The sequence below is a fragment of the Hyla sarda genome, chromosome 10, assembly GCF_029499605.1.
Source record: "Hyla sarda isolate aHylSar1 chromosome 10, aHylSar1.hap1, whole genome shotgun sequence".
NCBI classification, from domain to species: domain Eukaryota; kingdom Metazoa; phylum Chordata; class Amphibia; order Anura; family Hylidae; genus Hyla; species Hyla sarda.
Genome location: NC_079198.1, coordinates 126,325,553 through 126,347,602, shown reverse-complemented (window position 1 = coordinate 126,347,602; position 22,050 = coordinate 126,325,553). Strand labels below are relative to the sequence as shown.

General features: G+C 41.7%; 1 protein-coding gene across 3 annotated transcripts in view; it reads left to right on the top strand.

Annotated features, from left to right (window-relative positions):
* The window catches only part of SPA17 (sperm autoantigenic protein 17), a 138,282-nt gene that overhangs the window by 86,917 nt on the left and 29,315 nt on the right, over positions 1-22,050 (top strand). For 2 of the 3 annotated variants that reach the window (XM_056542049.1, XM_056542048.1), the window contains exons 5-7: positions 605-748; positions 4,234-4,358; positions 16,044-16,701. In XM_056542049.1, the coding sequence (XP_056398024.1) occupies positions 605-748; positions 4,234-4,358; positions 16,044-16,701 (927 nt within the window). The remainder of the gene's footprint in view (positions 1-604; positions 749-4,233; positions 4,359-16,043; positions 16,702-22,050) is intronic. The other variant, XM_056542047.1, reaches the window with a different exon arrangement.

Below are 22,050 nucleotides of genomic sequence, written 5' to 3'. Positions count from 1 at the left end.
GTCAGTGATCCTGAGTGTTATCCTCTAGTACAGGTTGGTGATCCTGAGTGTCATCCTCTAGTACAGGTCAGTGATCCTGAGTTTTAGCCTTTAGTACAAGTCAGTGATCCTGAGTGTTATCCTCTAGTACAGGTTGGTGATCCTGAGTGTCATCCTCTAGTACAGGTCAGTGATCCTGAGTTTTAGCCTTTAGTACAGGTCAGTGATCCTGAGTGTCATCCTCTAGTACAGGTCGGTGATCCTGAGTGTCATCCTCTAGTACAGGTCAGTGATCCTGAGTGTTATCCTCTAGTACAGGTCAGTGATCCTGAGTGTTATCCTCTAGTACAGGTCGGTGATCCTGAGTGTCATCCTCTAGTACAGGTCAGTGATCCTGAGTGTCATCCTCTAGTACAGGTCAGTGATCCTGAGTGTCATCCTTTAGTACAGGTCAGTGATCCTGAGTGTCACCCTCTAGTGCAGGTCAGTGATCCTGAGTGTCATCCTCTAGTACAGGTCAGTGATCCTGAGTGTCATCCTCTAGTACAGGTCAGTGATCCTGCGTGTCAGTCTTTTGTACAAATAATAATTGTAATGATTAATGATTGTTTGCATTGATTTTTAGCTTGATGAAGACAACACTGTCCTTGCCCACACTGAGGATATCAGTGACAGAACAGATAGTGTCCCGGTCCTGGACAACTCGGAGGACACTGTGGAACCACACGATCGTCCATCATCCTCCCAGTTAGCAGAGGTGGAGCACAAGGTATGAAGACCTGAGATGTGTGGAGCTGATGTCCATAGGTGCCACTAATGTCACAGATTACATGACAAATTGGTGGCTTTGGGCATCTTCCTGTTGTTCTCTATGCAGTTTATGAGCAGATTTTCATTATTCCAGATGATTCATACACTTTCCTCTACAGATATAAGTGAGCGCTAAGAAATCCTAGAGATATTGAAAGGTTGAGAGAGAATACAATAAAGCTGTGCTCTGCAGAGAGTTGTGCTAGCACATACGTAAGATTAGATAAAGAAGAAAGGAAAGCAATAAAAAGAAACAAAAAGTAAAATGAAGGAAAACTTTTCCAGCAGAGCTGAAGGACGCGTTCCAGTCTCACAGTTGTTTGAGGCGAACGTCTGCAGAGTCACCCGAGTCTCCCCCGCAACTGTACACACATCGCCAGATTGGGAACAAACTTTTATTCTCCATAATGGATTTTACACGTCTAGCACTCAGCGATCCTTCTCTAATGTCATTGCAGTTTAATGAAATGCACTTTCTAGCTCCTCATGAAATATGCATGGCACTGGCTGAATTAGGCGTCTTGAGATATGCGTTTCTCATATGCACAAATTATATCAAGATACAAAACCGAGAATTGTCCTAAAAAGGGTGCTACTTAAAGGCACACAATTCAAAAAAAAAATATGGCTTAGTTCTGTCTAGAATCTTTGCCTTTTGCTGTCCACGGTCAATGAAATTACATAAAAACAATATATATATATATATATATTTTTTTTAGGAGTTGAACAGTTGTTTGACTGACATCAGCCTTACATTGTAGAATTAAAGGGGTATTCCAGGAAAAAAACTTTTTTTTTAATATATATATATCAACTGGCTCCAGAAAGTTAAACAGATTTGTAAATTACTTCTATTAAAAAATCTTAATCCTTTCAGTACTTATGAGCTTCTGAAGTTAAGGTTGTTCTTTTCTGTCTAAGTCCTCTCTGATGACACCTGTCTCGGGAAACTCCCAGTTTAGAAGAGATTTGCTATGGGGATTTACTTCTAAACTGGGCAGTTCCCGAGACAGGTGTCATCAGAGAGCACTTAGACAGAAAAGAACAACCTTAACTTCAGAAGCTCATAAGTACTGAAGGGATTAAGATTTTTTTAATAGAAGTAATTTACAAATCTGTTTAACTTTCTGGAGCCAGTTGATATATAAAAAAATTGTTTTTTCCTGGATAACCCCTTTAACTTAAAGGGGTACTCCGCTGCCCCATCATTCCGAACTTTTTGTTCTGAATGCTTGGAGTGGACAGCGGGGGTCGTGACATCACGCCCACGCCCCTTGTGACCTTGTGACATTACACTACGCCCCCTCAATGCAAGTCTATGGGAGGGGGCGTGGCGGCCACCACGCCCCCTCCCATAGACTTGCATTGAGGGTCGTGGCATGACATCACAAGGGCTGTGGGCGTTATGTCACGACCCCCGCCTCCGACACCCAGCACTCTAAATGAATGCTGGGTGCTGCACAGAGATTGTGGGGGTCCCCAGCTGTGGGACCCACTGCGATCAGACATCCAAAGGATAGCGGATAAGATGTCTGGAAACGGAGTACCCCTTTTAAAGAGGATATGCAGGACTAGAAAAAGAGAGATAATTTATTCCAAAAACAGCACCACACCTGTCCTCAGGTTGTGTGCGGTATTGCAACATAACTCCATTCACTTCAGGGGAACTGAGCTGCGATACCACACACAACCTGAGGACAGATGTGGTGTTGTTTTTTTTTTTTGGTGAAGAAACAGCTCTGTCCCTCTTATCCTGGATAACTCCTTTAACCAACACTCTGGGGCAAATCTAGCCAAGTGCCCCCCAAGATGTCTGAAAGAAAAGCGCAAACATATTAAGCCACACCCATCCTGTGCTTCAGCTCCACCTAGAAATGCCCTGACCCCTCCCACCATAATATTCACTTGTCTCTTTAAAAGAGATTTTCCACTGAACTAAATGCAGGCCATAGTCTCATCCGTGTAGAATTACTGTTCTGTTTCCTTCTTTAACTAGGACACAACAAAAGGGACGGATCCAATCTCTCTGCTTGTAATTATATTAATCGTCCTCCTTATTTAATTAGTGACCTTTCAGGACATTGTGTGCTAATAATTCCTGACAATTTAGGGTCTGACCTTCTAAAGAGAACCTATCCCCTGCATGTAATGAACTTGCAGGGGATATAAGGTGGTGATAATCTCTAACTTAAAGGGGTACTCCGATGGAAAACTATTTTTTTTTTAAACAACTGGTGCCAGAAAGTTAAACAGATTTGTAAATTACTTCTATTAAAAAAAAAATCTTTGCCCTTCCAGTACTTTTAAGCAGCTGTATGCTACAGAGGAAATTCTTTTCTTTTTGAATTTCTTTTTTGTCTTGTCCACAGCTCTCTCTGCTGACACCTGATGCCCGTATTAGGAACTGTCCAGAGCAGCATAGGTTTGCTATAGGGATTTTCTCCTGCTCTGGACAGTTCCGGATACTGGCATCAGGTGTCAGCAGAGAGCACTGTGGACAAGACAAAAAAGAAATTCAAAAACAAAAGAATTTCCTCTGTAGCATACAGCTGCTAAAAAGTACTGGAAGGGTAAAGATTTTTTAATAGAAGTAATTTACAAATCTGTTTAACTTTCTGGCACCAGTTGATTAAAAATGTTTTTTTTCCACCGGAGTACCCCTTTAAGGGGTTTAAGGCCCCTTAAATCAGTGTTTCCCAACCAGGGTGCCTCCAGCTGTCTGGGCATGCTGGGAGTTGTAGTTTTGCAGCAGCTGGAGGCACCCTGGTTTGGAAACACAGCCATACTTACTCTCCCAGTATAGTTAAAGGGGTACTCCCATGGAATTTTTTTGTTTTTTTTTTAAATCAACTGGTGCCAGAAAATTAAACAGATTTGTAAATGACTTCTATTAAAAAATCTTAATCCTTCCAATACATTTTAGGGGCTGTATACTACAGAGGAAATGCTTTACTTTTTAGATTCCTCTGATGTCATGACCACAGTGCTCTCTGCTGACCTCTGCTGTCCATTTTAGGAACTGTCCTGAGCAGCATATGTTTGCTATGGGGATGTTCTCCTGCTCTGGAAAGTTCCTAAAATGGACAGCAGAGGTCAGCAGAGAGCACTTTGGTCATGACATCAGAGAAATCTAAAAAGTAAAGCATTTCCTCTATAGTATATAGCCCCTAAAATGGACTGGAAGGATTGAGATTTTTTAATAGAAGTAATTTACAAATCTGTTTAATTTTCTGGCACCAGTTGATTTAAAAAAAAAAGTTTTCCACGGGAGTACCCCTTTAAGATGAGGTTCCAGGTGTACAGTATACAAACCAGACAGGCCCCATCATAGGCGACCATAGTTCTGCACATACATTGGTGTCCATACATGTATCTACAGCTGCTCACATGTCGCTGAGATCTGTGCCCAATATCTAGTGACTCGACTGGTTGTTACTATTGCAGCAGGAAGAGAAAAGCGACACAGACAATCTGCTCCGGGAACAGTCCGCCACTGTGATACAAGCCGCGTTCCGAGGTCATCAGGTCAGAGGAGGAGTCCGGAAACTGAAAGAAGAATCCATAGAAAAGTGAGTGTGGTGTGAAGGGTGACATAAGGACTGTGGAGAGCAGGAGCAAGAGTGATGGTACTGTTACTGCATTACTGCCTATAGGTGCTTCAACTATCAAATAAAATTCTTCTCTTTCTGCTATTCTGATTATTCCGCGATTCATTCACGCTTCACCTTGTCTCCCTGTAATAGTGACCTATTTTATCATTTCTTTCGTTCCTCAACGCTAAATGAAGCAACTTTCTAAATCATCTCCTGGAAAATTTCTTACAATTTTGCTTCTGCAGAGTGTGTCTGTGACCTTCACCTGTCTATCTGCCTCTTAAGTAAGAGAAAAATCTGTGAGAGAACTGTGTGTTTTACTTAGGGCTCTTTGTCGTCGTCCCCCCCTTCTCTCAGTTTTGGAGGTAGCAGCAGGGAGGACAATATACACAGTCGCTCATAGTATGGAGAGTTGGGAGAGCATGCATGTAGGCCAGCTCAAACATGCTGTAGATAGGGAGGAGAGCATACATGTAGGCCAGCTCAAACATGCTGTAGATAGGGAGGAGAGCATACATGTAAGCCAGCTCAAACATGCTGTAGATAGGGAGGAGAGCATACATGTAAGCCAGCTCAAACATGCTGTAGATAGGGAGGAGAGCATACATGTAGGCCAGCTCAAACATGCTCAAGATAGGGAGGAGAGCATACATGGAAGACCACCCACACAGGCTGTAGATAGGGAGGAGAGAAAGCATGAAGGGAAGCTCACAAAGACTGTAGATAGGGAGGAGAGCATACATGGAGGGCAACTCACACAGACTATAGATAGGGAGTAGAGTATACATGGAAGGCAACTCACACAGGCTGTAGATGGTGAGGAGAGCATACATGGAGGGCAACTCACACATGCTGTAGATATGGAGGAGGACATACATGGAGGGCAACTCACACAGACTATAGATAGGGAGGAGAGTATACATGGAAGGCAACTCACACAGGCTGTAGATGGTGAGGAGAGCATACATGGAAGGCAACTCACACAGGTTGTAGATAGTGAGGAGAGCATAAATGGAAGGCAACTCACACAGGCTGTAGATATGAAGGAGGGCATACATGGAGGGCAACTCACACAGACTATAGATAGGGAGGAGAGTATACATGGAAGGCAACTCACACAGGCTGTAGATAGTGAGGAGAGCATACATGGAGGGCAACTCACACAGGTTGTAGATAGGGAGGAGAGTATACATGGAAGGCAACTCACACATGCTGTAGATATGGAGGAGGGCATACATGGAGAGCAACTCACACAGACTATAGATAGGGAGGTGAGCAAACATGGAAGGCAAATCGCACAGGCTGTAGATGGTGAGGAGAGCATACATGGAAGGCAACTCACACAGGCTGTAGATGGTGAGGAGAGCATACATGGAAGGCAACTCACACAGGCTGTAGATGGGGAGAAGAGCATACATGGAAGGCAACTCATACAGGCTGTAGATGGTGAGGAGAGCATACATGGGCATGTGGAGAATCACATACTCTGTATACAAGTGTATGGAGAAAGCAGAGCACTCATGGCAAACTGTAGACTCCTAAACATACAGAGCTCACATCCAGCTCCTGTTACAGCGAGGATGCCCCCATATGAGAAGAATCCATTCCTAGGGGCAGGCTACAAACTGCATATAATGGGTCTAACATTGAATAAAGTTTGCATATTTTGAATAAAGTTTTCAACCCAAGGTAAACACTTATATGTGGAAAAATATATTTTTACATGTCAGGTGTCTTTAGGCTTTAAAAGAAAGCTCAAGTCAATAATAAAAAGGTCTTCCTAGTTTGTCTGTGTTCATTCAGTAGGGTGCCCTGGATGGGGACCCATATGTGCTGGAGCCTTTAAGGGTATGTACTAGCATGCTATCAATTGCAATATATATGCTCCTATGGATATGCTGTATACACTTATATATATGACAATTTATTATCGCTGAAAGCGATCTATTCATAGGGTCTATGAGGTTAATGGGTCAGCTGCTATCTTTTACACAGTTGTTACCTGTATCCAGTGGAATATATGAGGGAGCCATTTGTAATTAGCATTATCTTTACTGTATATGAATGACTGGCCTTGTTAGATTATCTATGCATCTCTGACAGATATATTGACAGAACATAGAAACTATTTAGATACATATTGGGCAAATTGCAATATTGATCATCTTTCTGCAGGAGGACAGCTCCGTTTTCTCAGGTGCAAACACCAACTTTATCAAGGTCGACTCATCATATGTAATGATATCAGTGTGATAGAGCACTGTCTACTGTTCAGTGACCAGACCCCTCTTCTTAGAGCGCAATCTGTGGATTTGAGAACTTTTTTAGTCTGTAGAATACACCGCCGTTGTGTGTTTTTTTTCTTTCTTTCCCTGAGGAACCCGTTATTATCAGATGGGAGAAACACGTAGGAAGTTGCTGTTAAAAATAGAGACCATGTGGCAATTTTCTTACAGACTAGGGTCATACTGAGGATTCAGCTTTGTCCTGTGTTTTTCCTTCACCCCATCTCTCCCTGCTGTTTGTTCCTTTGTCCCTGCTCTAGTGACTAAGGAGGGACCGTCACCATGGTTGGGGCCACCCTGCTAAGGAGGTGGGGTCCCCAAGAGGCGGGGTCAGGGTTAGAGGTAAAAAGGGCGGAGACAAGCAGTGGGCACTACTCCCTTACCTAACACCACCCAAATATATTACCGATGAATATCTACAGTGGTATATTGATTCACATGTGTTTTTTTTTTTAGCTTTTTGTATTCATTTTGGCAACAATTTTTTGGAAACAATTTCATAAAAGTTACGTTTTAGGCCAGGGAGATACCTTTTATGTATGGCCTTACTTTTGTATGCTTGTTGATTATTGGTCTGATATTTTTGTTGAAGGTATTTATTTGATTTTGACCTGTGATGTCCATCATTATGGATTCGGAGCCCCCTTTTTTTTTTTCATTTTCCCGACTCAATGATTTTTGTTGCAGAAAGGGATTAGAGGAGAATGTCAGGAATCGTTCGAACAGGCGGAGCACAGTCAGGAAACCAAATACAACACTGGTGTCCAACTAATGCAGTGCTTCCCAACCAGGGTGCCTCCAGCTGTTGCAAAACTACAACTCCCAGCATGCCCGGACAGCCAACGGCTGTCCGGGCATGCTGGGAGTTGTAGCTTTGCAACAGCTGAAGGTATCCTGGTTGGGGAGCACAGAACTAATGTGTCTGAACCCACATCTCCTTACCATGGATGGGTTTTAACAGAAGAGCTCAGAATTTGGCCAAAGGCTGTCCCGGCATGTTGAAAGTTGTGGTTTTGTAACATCTGGAGGTCCTCAGTTTGGAGATCACTGAACTAGAAGCTTCCTGGGTACCACATATTCTTCATGTTGCCTAGCAACTGCAGAAACAATGCCTTAGCAGGCTGTACCACTGTCACCAAGGAAGGGATTTCCAAAATCTAGTATAAGCCTAGCAACAAAGAACACACTTGTCCTTGTAATCCTCACCTGGTTGTCACCACACACACTTGACACCATCTGAACCAAAGTCTTGGTATCATCGGACCACAGGACATGGTTCCAGTAATCCATGCCCTTACTCTGCTTGTCTTCAATAAACTGTTTGCTAACTTTCTTGAGCTTCATTTTTAGAAGAGGCTTCCCTCTGGGACGAGAGCCATGCAGACCAATTTGATGCAGTGTGAGGCTTGGGTCTGAGCACTGACAGGCTGACCCTCGACCTCTTTAACCTCTTCAGCAATGCTGGCCGCGCTGATACATCTACAGTAGTTTCTAAAAATAACCTCTGGATATGACGCTAAGCATGTGCACTCAACTTATTTGGTCGACCATGGCGAGGCCTGTATGAGTGGAACCTGTATGGTCTTTCCCACTGTGCTGCAGCTCTGTTTCAGGATATTGGCAATCGTCTAATAGCCTACGCCATCTTTATGTAAAGCAGCATTTCTTTAGATCCACATAGAGTTCTTTGCCATGAGGTGCCATGTTGAACTTTCAGTGACCAATATTGGAGAGAGTGAGAGCGATAACACCAAATTCAAGACATCTGCTCCCCATTCACACCTGAGACAATGTAACACTAACGAGTCACATGCCACTAGGGAAGGAAAATTACTAATTGGGCCCAATTTGGACATTTCCACTTAGGGGTGTACTCACTTTTTTTTTCTAAGGTTTAGACATTAATAGCTGTGTGTTGAGTTATTTTGAGGGGACACAACATTATACACGGTTATACAGGCTGTGCCCTCACTACACTAAAAAAAAAGGGTAATTTCTTCAGTGATGTCACATGAAAAGATAGAAGAAAATATTTACAAGTGAGGGGTGGACTCACTCATAGGAGATACTGTATATAATGTGAGGGGTGGACTCACTTATGGGATATACTGTATATATAATGTGAGGGGTGGACTCTCTTATGGGAGATACTGTATATATAATGTGAGGGGTGGAGTCACTTATGGGATATACTGTATATATAATGTGAGGGGTGGAGTCACTTATGGGAGATACTGTATATAATGTGAGGGGTGGACTCACTTATGGGATATACTGTATATATAATGTGAGGGGTGGACTCTCTTATGGGAGATACTGTATATATAATGTGAGGGGTGGAGTCACTTATGGGAGATACTGTATATAATGTGAGGGGTGGACTCTCTTATGGGAGATACTGTATATATAATGTGAGGGGTGGAGTCACTTATGGGAGATACTGTATATATATAATGTGAGGGGTGGACTCACTTATGGGATATACTGTATATATAATGTGAGGGGTGGAGTCACTTATGGGAGATACTGTATATATAATGTGAGGGGTGGACTCACTTATGGGTTATACTGTATATATAATGTGAGGGGTGGACTCACTTATGGGATATACTGTATATATAATGTGAGGGGTGGACTCACTTATGGGATATACTGTATATATAATGTGAGGGGTGGAGTCACTTATGGGAGATACTGTATATATAATGTGAGGGGTGGACTCACTTATGGGTTATACTGTATATATAATGTGAGGGGTGGACTCACTTATGGGAGATACTGTATATATAATGTGAGGGGGGGAATCACTTATGGGATATACTGTATATATGTGAGGGGTGGAGTCACTTATGGGAGATACTGTATATATAATGTGAGGGGTGGAGTCACTTATGGGAGATACTGTATATATAATGTGAGGGGTGGACTCACTTATGGGATATACTGTATATATAATGTGAGGGGTGGACTCACTTATGGGATATACTGTATATAATGTGAGGGGTGGACTCACTTATGGGATATACTGTATATATAATGTGAGGGGTGGAGTCACTTATGGGAGATACTGTATATATAATGTGAGGGGTGGAGTCACTTATGGGAGATACTGTATATATAATGTGAGGGGTGGAGTCACTTATGGGATATACTGTATATATAATGTGAGGGGTGGACTCACTTATGGGATATACTGTATATATAATGTGAGGGGTGGACTCACTTATGGGATATACTGTATATATAATGTGAGGGGTGGAGTCACTTATGGGAGATACTGTATATATAATGTGAGGGGTGGACTCACTTATGGGTTATACTGTATATATAATGTGAGGGGTGGAGTCACTTATGGGAGATACTGTATATATAATGTGAGGGGTGGACTCACTTATGGGATATACTGTATATATGTGAGGGGTGGAGTCACTTATGGGATATACTGTATATAATGTGAGGGGTGGAGTCACTTATGGGATATACTGTATATATAATGTGAGGGGTGGACTCACTTATGGGTTATACTGTATATATAATGTGAAGGGTGGAGTCACTTATGGAATATACTGTATATATAATGTGAGGGGTGGAGTCACTTATGGGATATACTGTATATATAATGTGAGGGGTGGAGTCACTTATGGAATATACTGTATATATAATGTGAGGGGTGGAGTCACTTATGGGATATACTGTATATATAATGTGAGGGGTGGACTCACTTATGGGATATACTGTATATAATGTGAGGGGTGGACTCACTTATGGGAGATACTGTATATATAATGTGAGGGGTGGAGTCACTTATGGGATATACTGTATATATAATGTGAGGGGTGGACTCACTTATGGGATATACTGTATATAATGTGAGGGGTGGACTCACTTATGGGATATACTGTATATATAATGTGAGGGGTGGAGTCACTTATGGGAGATACTGTATATATAATGTGAGGGGTGGACTCACTTATGGGATATACTGTATATAATGTGAGGGGTGGACTCACTTATGGGATATACTGTATATATATAATGTGAGGGGTGGACTCACTTATGGGATATACTGTATATATAATGTGAGGGGTGGAGTAACTTATGGGATATACTGTATATATAATGTGAGGGGTGGAGTCACTTATGGGAGATACTGTATATAATGTGAGGGGTGGAGTCACTTATGGGATATACTGTATATACTGTGAGGGGTGGAGTCACTTATGGGATATACTGTATATATAATGCGAGGGGTGAACTCTCTTATGGGAGATACTGTATATAATGTGAGGGGTGGAGTCACTTATGGGATATACTGTATATATAATGTGAGGGGTGGACTCACTTATGGGAGATACTATATATATATATATATAATGTGAGGGGTGGACTCACTTATGGGAGATACTGTATATATAATGTGAGGGGTGGAGTCACTTATGGGAAATACTGTATATATAATGTGAGGGGTGGACTCACTTATGGGATATACTGTATATAATGTGAGGGGTGGACTCACTTATGGGTTATACTGTATATATAATGTGAGGGGTGGACTCTCTTATGGGAGATACTGTATATATAATGTGAGGGGTGGAGTCACTTATGGGAGATACTGTATATAATGTGAGGGGTGGAGTCACTTATGGGATATACTGTATATATAATGTGAGGGGTGGACTCCCTTATGGGATATACTGTATATAATGTGAGGGGTGGACTCTCTTATGGGATATACTGTATATATAATGTGAGGGGTGGAGTCACTTATGGGAGATACTGTATATTTAATGTGAGGGGTGGAGTCACTTATGGGATATACTGTATATATAATGTGAGGGGTGGACTCACTTATTGGATATACTGTATATATAATGTGAGGGGTGGAGTCACTTATGGGACATACTGTATATATAATGTGAGGGGTGGAGTCACTTATGGGATATACTGTATATAATGTGAGGGGTGGAGTCACTTATGGGATATACTGTATATATAATGTGAGGGGTGGACTCACTTATGGGATATACTGTATATAATGTGAGGGGTGGAGTCACTTATGGGATATACTGTATATATAATGTGAGGGGTGGACTCACTTATGGGATATACTGTATATAATGTGAGGGGTGGAGTCACTTATGGGATATACTGTATATATAATGTGAGGGGTGGAGTCACTTATGGGAGTTACTGTATATAATGTGAAGGGTGGAGTCACTTATGGGATATACTGTATATATAATGTGAGGGGTGGACTCACTTATGGGATATACTGTATATATAATGTGAGGGGTGGAGTCACTTATGGGAGTTACTGTATATAATGTGAAGGGTGGAGTCACTTATGGGAGATACTGTATATATAATGTGAGGGGTGGACTCACTTATGGGATATACTGTATATATAATGTGAGGGGTGGACTCACTTATGGGATATACTGTATATAATGTGAGGGGTGGAGTCACTTATGGGAGATACTGTATATATAATGTGAGGGGTGGAGTCACTTATGGGATATACTGTATATATAATGTGAGGGGTGGAGTCACTTATGGGAAATACTGTATATATAATGTGAGGGGTGGAGTCACTTATGGGAGATACTGTATATATAATGTAAGGGGTGGAGTCACTTATGGGATATACTGTATATAATGTGAGGGGTGGAGTCACTTATGGGATATACTGTATATATAATGTGAGGGGTGGACTCACTTATGGGATATACTGTATATAATGTGAGGGGTGGAGTCACTTATGGGATATACTGTATATAATGTGAGGGGTGGAGTTACTTATGGGAGATACTGTATATATAATGTGAGGGGTGGAGTCACTTATGGGATATACTGTATATAATGTGAGGGGTGGAGTCACTTATGGGAGATACTGTATATATAATGTGAGGGGTGGACTCACTTATGGGAGATACTGTATATATAATGTGAGGGATGGAGTCACTTATGGGATATACTGTATATAATGTGAGGGGTGGAGTCACTTATGGGAGATACTGTATATATAATGTGAGGGATGGAGTCACTTATGGGATATACTGTATATAATGTGAGGGGTGGACTCACTTATGGGATATACTGTATATATAATGTGAGGGATGGAGTCACTTATGGGCTATACTGTATATATAATGTGAGGGGTGGACTCACTTATGGGATATACTGTATATAATGTGAGGGGTGGACTCACTTATGGGAGATACTGTATATATAATGTGAGGGGTGGACTCTCTTATGGGATATACTGTATATAATGTGAGGGGTGGACTCACTTATGGGATATACTGTATATATAATGTGAGGGGCGGACTCACTTATGGGAGATACTGTATATATAATGTGAGGGGTGGAGTCACTTATGGGAGATACTGTATATAATGTGAGGGGTGGAGTCACTTATGGGATATACTGTATATATAATGTGAGGGGTGGACTCACTTATGGGATATACTGTATATAATGTGAGGGGTGGACTCACTTATGGGATATACTGTATATATAATGTGAGGGGTGGACTCACTTATGGGATATACTGTATATAATGTGAGGGGTGGACTCACTTATGGGATATACTGTATATATAATGTGAGGGGTGGACTCATTTATGGGAGATACTGTATATATAATGTGAGGGGTGGACTCACTTATGGGAGATACTGTATATAATGTGAGGGGTGGAGTCACTTATGGGAGATACTGTATATATAATGTGAGGGGTGGAGTCACTTATGGGAGATACTGTATATATAATGTGAGGGGTGGACTCACTTATGGGATATACTGTATATAATGTGAGGGGTGGAGTCACTTATGGGATATACTGTATATATAATGTGAGGGGTGGACTCACTTATGGAATATACTGTATATATAATGTGAGGGGTGGACTCACTTATGGTATATACTGTATATATAATGTGAGGGGTGGACTCACTTATGGGATATACTGTATATAATGTGAGGGGTGGACTCATTTATGGAATATACTGTATATAATGTGAGGGGTGGACTCACTTATGGGATATACTGTATATATAATGTGAGGGGTGGAGTCACTTATGGGATATACTATATATATAATGTGAGGGGTGGACTCACTTATGGGAGATACTGTATATATAATGTGAGGGGTGGACTCACTTATGGGAGATACTGTATATAATGTGAGGGCTGGACTCACTTATGGGATATACTGTATATAATGTGAGGGGTGGACTCACTTATGGGAGATACTGTATATATAATGTGAGGGGTGGACTCACTTATGGGAGATACTGTATATAATGTGAGGGCTGGACTCACTTATGGGAGATACTGTATATATAATGTGAGGGGTGGACTCACTTATGGGAGATACTGTATATATAATGTGAGAGGTGGAGTCACTTATGGGATATACTGTATATATAATGTGAGGGGTGGACTCACTTATGGGATATACTGTATATATAATGTGAGGGGTGGAGTCACTTATGGGATATACTGTTTATATAATGTGAGGGGTGGAGTCACTTATGGGATATACTGTATATATAATGTGAGGGGTGGAGTCACTTATGGGATATACTGTATATATAATGTGAGAGGTGGAGTCACTTATGGGATATACTGTATATAATGTGAGGGGTGGACTCACTTATGAGAGATACTGTATATATATTGTGAGGGGTGGACTCACTTATGAGAGATACTGTATATATAATGTGAGGGGTGGACTCACTTATGGGTTATACTGTATATATAATGTGAGGGGTGGACTCACTTATGGGTTATACTGTATATATAATGTGAGGGGTGGACTCACTTATGGGTTATACTGTATATATAATGTGAGGGGTGGACTCACTTATGGGATATACTATATATATAATGTGAGGGGTGGAGTCACTTGTGGGAGATACTGTATATATAATGTGAGGGGTGGACTCACTTATGGGATATACTGTATATAATGTGAGGGGTGGAGTCACTTATGGGATATACTGTATATATAATGTGAGGGGTGGAGTCACTTATGGGATATACTGTATATAATGTGAGGGGTGGACTCATTTATGGAATATACTGTATATATAATGTGAGGGGTGGACTCACTTATGGGATATACTGTATATAATGTGAGGGGTGGACTCACTTATGGGAGATACTGTATATATAATGTGAGGGGTGGACTCATTTATGGGAGATACTGTATATATAATGTGAGGGGTGGAGTCACTTATGGGAGATACTGTATATAATGTGAGGGGTGGACTCACTTATGGGATATACTGTATATAATGTGAGGGGTGGACTCACTTATGGGATATACTGTATATATAATGTGAGGGGTGGAGTCACTTATGGGATATACTGTATATAATGTGAGGGGTGGAGTCACTTATGGGATATACTGTATATATAATGTGAGGGGTGGAGTCACTTATGGGAGATACTGTATATAATGTGAGGGGTGGAGTCACTTATGGTATATACTGTATATACTGTGAGGGGTGGAGTCACTTATGGGAGATACTGTATATATAATGTAAGGGGTGGAGTCACTTATGGGATATACTGTATATAATGTGAGGGGTGGAGTCACTTATGGTATATACTGTATATACTGTGAGGGGTGGAGTCACTTATGGGAGATACTGTATATATAATGTGAGGGGTGGAGTCACTTATGGGATATACTGTATATAATGTGAGGGGTGGAGTCACTTATGGTATATACTGTATATACTGTGAGGGGTGGAGTCACTTATGGGAGATACTGTATATATAATGTGAGGGGTGGAGTCACTTATGGGATATACTGTATATAATGTGAGGGGTGGAGTCACTTATGGGATATACTGTATATATAATGTGAGGGGTGCTTTTTGTTGGCTCTCTGTCTACATGACCTGCCCCTGCTCCTATATATGTGGCTGTATACACAGTTTTTTTTTGCTTTTCTGTGGGCCCCAAAGATGCAGGATCTCAAGACCTAGATATGTAAGACTTTTTCTCTACCTTACACCAACCATGGTTCTAAAATAAGAGACGTTGCATATTTCTGGCACATTTTATCACTGCTATTAGCCCTGCACCCTTTTCTTGACACTTTCAATACGGTCTAGGGCAGTGGTCTCCAACCTGCAGACCTCCAGATGTTGCAAAACTACAACTCCCAGCAAGCCCGGACAGCCGTTGGCTGTCCGGGCATGTTGGGAGTTGTAGTTTTGCAACATCTGGAGGTCCACAGATTGGAGACCACTGGTCTAGGGAGATGCACTAAATGTCTAAAACACATAATAAATCTGGCCCAAAGCATGTGAAGCAAAGCAATGTCTGTGTAATAATGATCATTTATTCTTTTATTTAATAAAAGGTTGTCTCCCCAAGAATATTCAACTTCAGAAGAAGCGGCTCCACATCAAGACGAAGAAGATTTAGAACCGCACCTGACAGATTCCCCTGAAGAAGACTCTGTTCAAGTGCAACCTGATGACAGCAACACAGAAAAGGGGCCGGTACCAGATGACACTGGGGCTACAGAGGACATGTTTGGTGGAGAACTTGTCTTGGATGAAGACTTGGGGCCAACACAGGACACTGAGGAGGAGCAACGAGAACAGAGGGACGATGACCATGAGAACCCAGACGTAGACGAGGCTGAACGTCATGATGGACAGCAGACTCATGGGGAAGAAGACCAGGAAGGTATCACTTCTGTAAAAGAAGACGTGGAAGGTCAGGACACTACACAGACTGAGGACCATAGAGAAGAAGACAACAAAGACATAGAAGATGATGGGGAGGGTCCCCACATACAAGAAGATGGAGAAGAAAATATTATGGTGGAATCTCAGGGATCTCCTGAGAGAACAGACACTAATGTGACACATGAAGCTAGGACAACTGAAGGACAACAAGAGCCACCAGACAACGAGGACAATGAGACCCTGGAACAGCTAGAGGATAAAAGTGAGAAACCTGCTGAGGCCACGAGTAACGTGACTGGAGAGCAACAGGAAGACAGGGAAGAGGTAACGTCATAGAATATTCTCCTGTCCCTGATGGGGCTGAGACTTCTCTAGAAGACGTTCGGTGACCTCCAGTCATAAGGGAAATAGTTACATTCATTTTACATACATAGTTTCATATATCTTTTCTATTTATTGAATCATAGAATGTGTCGGCAGATAAGAACCATTTGGCCCATCTAGTCTGCCCAATAATCTGAATACTATCAATAGTCCCTGGCCCTATTTTATATGAAAGATAGCCTTATACCTATCCCTATCTTATATGAAGGATATCCTTATACCTATCCCTGTCTTATATGAAGGATAGCCTTATACCTATCCCTGTCTTATATGAAGGATAACCTTATGCCTATCCCTGTCTTATATGAAGGATAGCCTTATACCTATCCCTATCTTATATGAAGGATAACCTTATACCTATCTCTATCTTATATGAAGGATAACCTTATACCTATCTCTATCTTATATGAAGGATAGCCTTATACCTATCCCTATCTTATATGAAGGATAGCCTTATGGCTATCCCTATCTTATATGAAGGATAGCCCTATGCTTATCCCATGCATGTTTAAACTCCTTCACTGTATTTGCAGCGACCACTTCTGCAGGAAGGCTATTCCATGCATCCACTACTCTCTATTATGGACATTTATCAACGGGTTTAGTCAGGTTTTCTTTACTATAATTGTCGCAAAATTGTCGCAACTGCGACTACTCGATTTTTCGTGCGACATTTTGACTGGAAAGCGAGAAAAGCAAGTTTTCCTAAAATTTACTATGTAGTAATAATTTTAAAATGGACTACGGGTAGTCAGGTATTTATTAACTGCGACAGTCGCAACTGCGCAAAAAAAAGTCGCAACAGCGTTAAAAATTGACTAAATTTACTCCAGCTCAAACATGGAGCAGAAAAAGCTACTACCAAAGTAAAAAAGGAAAAATTGCTTACGTGAAAGAAAATTATCAACAGGCTGAAACCAGTTGATAAATACGTCGCACATAAGCAAAAAAAAGTAAGGAAAAAATTACTAAAAAAAAGAATACATAAGCAAACATTGATAAATGGCCCTCAATATGAGGAATACTTTCTCATATTACTTTTAAACCTCTGCCCTTCTAATTTAAAGCTATGTCCTCTTGTGGTAGTTTTTCTTTTAAATATGCTCTTCTCCTTTACCGTGTTGAATCCCTTTATGTATTTAAAAGTTTCTATCATATCCCTCTGTCTCTTCTTTCTTCCAAGCACTTTACAAGTTAAACGCAAAAGTTACATGCAGATAGCAATCTTGATCTGATGTCTATCTTAAACAGTCAAGTAGAAATACTGCACCCAAAAATGATATCAATAATGGTTAAAGGGGTACTCCGGTGGAAAACAATTTGTTTCATATCACCTGGTGCCAGAAAGTTATACAGATTTGTAAATTACTTCTATTAAAAAAATCTTAATCCTTCCAGTACTTATCAGCTGCTGTATGCTCTACAGGAAGTTGAGTAATTCTTTCCAGTCTGACCACAGTGCTCTCTGCTGACACCTCTGTCCGTATCAGGAACTGTCCAGTGCAGGAGCCAATCCCCATAGCAAACCTCTCCTGCTCTGGACAGTTCCTGACATGGACAGAGGTGTCAGCAGAGAGCACTGTGGTCAGACTGGAAAGAACTACACAACTGTCTCTGGAGCATACAGCAGCTGATAAGTACTGGAAGGATTAAGAGTTTAATATAAAAGTAATTTACAAATCTGTATAACTTTCTAGTACCAGTTGATTTGAAAAAAATTGTTCTTTAAAGTGGGGATTTATTCATCTTATGTTGTGTGATGTTTTATCTTCCTCAAAGCAGGAAAAGGGCTATCTATATCTATCTCATCTATCTATCTAATATACAAGCAAGGAAGCAGCACAACCAAAAGTGCCTACAGTGTTCCGGGTTTCAGTAGAGATTAGCAGTCCAGGTCATGGTCTACCCAGTGTGATACAAAAAGAAGTGTAGACAGAGAGTAGTGGTCGGCTCACCCAGTACGACCCACCATGGCGCGGACAGGTGTGGACCTCACCAGAAGTATGATTAAAGAAAAGAATGAAAGTCCAGCGCAGTATTCCAGAGAAATTTATGCAATTTATTTACATAAAGCACGCAGTACAACAAGGATGCCTGGCGGTGACGCGTTTCGGCCTTTCATACCATGAGTAAGGCCAGACATGACCGGCCGAAACGCTTCACCACCAACCATCTTTGTTTTACTGCGTACTTTATGTAAATAAATTGCATGAATTGCTCTGGAATACCGCTCTGGACTTCCATTATTTTCTTTAATCACAAAAAAGAAGAGGTTCTGCAGCCCACCAAAGTTTGGAAACCAGGTGTAGTTTATTCACCCATCTTTCAGATACAACGTTCACCGACCTCAAGTCAGCTTGAGAATGTTGATGTGGGGTCGGTGAAACCTTGTGTCTGAAAGATGGGTGAATAAACTACACCTGGTTTCCCATATTTTTAGTGCTGCAGAACCTCTTCGTTTTTGCATCTATCTATTCCTCAAATCTGTTTTATCATCTATTCCAATTTTTTGTTTGCTCTCGTATCTTGTACATTTTTTATGTGTCTGTCAAAAGCTAAACAAATTCAAAAGTCTTCTCCTTAAAGGGGTACTCCACTGTTCCGAACGCTGGAGCCGACACCGGGAGCTTGTGACGTCATAGCCCCACCTCCTCATGATGTCACGCCCCGCTCCCCCTCAATGCAAGTCTATGGGAGGGGGCGTCACGCCCCCTCCCATAGACTTGCATTGAGGGGCCGGGGCGTGACGTCAAGAGGGGCTATGACATCGCGAGCTCCCGGCGCTGTTCCAAAGGCTGAGCAGCGGAGTACCCCTTTAAATAAAACTGCACAGTACATGAATCTCTCGTGTGATGTACACATATAACCCAGCGGGAGTCATTTATCCGCCCGCTATCTCCTCCTCCCATCAGACGGGGCTCTCGCTCCTTCCTTCATGTCTGGATCAGACTTGCCGTTTCTCACCCCTCATCACTTATATAACAGACAATATGTCGCTGATGGTTCAGCCGAGTCTCATTTCCCGGGTTATTAATTTAATTGGCAGCTGTGGGAATTGGAGCTGCGAGAGACACTAAATTTGGGAGCGTGTTACATGATTGTAGATGTTTGTTGGGAACATATTGAGGGTGGAAGTGACAAGCTGTCAGTCATAGAGAAGTTACAGGGATGGAAGCTGGATAGAGATAAAACACCAGGGGAAAGTTTACTGACAACTCTTTTCTTGTGGCTTCTTTTGCTGTACAATCCCTACAGGATGAAACATTGTGACACGTTACACTTTGCATATTTACCTTTTTATACCTATAGTAAGCATGTATTCATGACGGTGGGGACAGGGCTTCTTGTTCCTAAATATCTTGAACATAGATAGAAGGGACGACAAGAGAAAAAAGGACAGCAAGAAACTATTCCCATAGCTATAAATATAGAGGAAATATTTATATTACACAGAAGACCAAACAAACATTCATAAAAAGATATCAGAATCACGATTTCATAGGTAAGAGCATAATAAGTCCCATACCTACACCTAAGACCAGTGTTTTCCAACCAGGGTGCCTCCAGCTGTTGCGAAACTACAACTCCCAGCATGCCCGGACAGCCTTTGGCTGTCCGGGCATGCTGGAAGTTGTAGTTTCGCAACAGGAGCATTAGATTCTGTAGCGTCATTCGCACTTGGAGGTGCCAGAAGTTGGGCACGGTGTATCTTAAAGAGAACCTGTCATCAAACCATATTTTATAAAACTAACTTGGATTAGATTCCATAACTACTCCTAACACCCCTCCTGCCCTTAAATTTTTTTCCTAAGCTTTTTAAAAAGCTGTGTATCATACCGTTCCCCTTGCTAACATTGTGTGAGCTCCCGGCAGGAGAAAGTGGGCGTTCCCCAGCAGGGCCGACATCTCTGAAGCCTGCAAGAGCTGTGCCTCGCCATGCCCCACACACACACTTCCTGAGTTTGGTCTCCTGCCTGGCCGGAAGAAGACCAAACTAACTGTTTGACTTGCGCAGGGAACAGAACAGAGCCACCTAGTGGCCATTTTTTCAATCACATTAAAAACATATAAAGGTTGAGCATTTTAACAGAAATTAAATAGCAAAGTGTCTTATAATTACATAAGGAACAATATATTAAAAGTTTGGTTTGGTGACAGGTACTCTTTAAGGTTTCTGGAGTAGCCATCCTTCAGAATCGAGGGTGAGTAGCCCTTCTGTTTAAGCCATTTCTACATGATTTTGGATTGCTTTTTATAGTCAGCCATTTCCATACATTTTAGCATTGGCTAAAAGGAATGTTATTTAGTCATTTTTTGTAATGGGAGCTGTAAAAATCCAGAAAACTGTCAGTGTCCACTTCCTTAAAATGTGTGCAGGTTGTTATCTTGCCCCATATATGGCTCACCTGTAAGTCATGAAAAACAGTATATTCAACAGTTGCCATTGAGGTATTGAACAAATTCTTGTATACCCCCTTTCCAGATGATAAATTGGTCGTCAATATAACGTTTGTAATAAATAATTTGTGTGCTATTTTGGGCAGATTCGTAAATGTATGTAGCCTTGAAGCCCCTCATGAAGAGATTTGCACAACTGGGGGTTACACGGGTCCCCATTGCTGTTCCTCATTTTTGGTGGTAGAGAGATCCATAGAGACTGAACACATTGTGGGAAAGGATAAACTCACGGCCATTAAAGGGGTACTCCGGCCCTAAGACATCTTATCCCCTATCCAAAGCATAGGGAATAAGATGTCTAATCTTGGGAGTTCCGCAGCTGGGGACCCCCGCTATCTCGCATGCAGCACCAACCTGTGGGAGCTGCACGCAGCGCTGCAGCCTTCGAGTCTGCCGGGTCACGACTACGGGGCCGGAAAATCGTCACGTCATGCCCCGCCCCCGCAATGCAAGATAAGTAAAAACCGATGTGTTTTTCGTTATGATTCCCATCTTTATGTAAGTACTCTAATGTAGTCCTCAAGCATCAGGAAGGGACGTAACAGCAGCTTCTCTGCCTTATGTACACGCTCCTGGCTTGTCAGTTTTCAGACCTTGGCAGCACAGGATCTCGGCTGGATCATTATACCAGCACCTGGCTTGTTTTTACAATCTTCTTGGGTATATATCTGGTGGACCAGAGGAAGAACAGTACAGTGCCGAAACGCATTGTACTGTGCTTGGAGTGGTCGGAATTGCCTTTACACTGAGCAGCGCCTCCTAGACCATTTTTTTTCTTGGTTTCTTCCATCCCTCTATTTTTATCCGCTCTGTCTGGGAGTAGGATAGGGT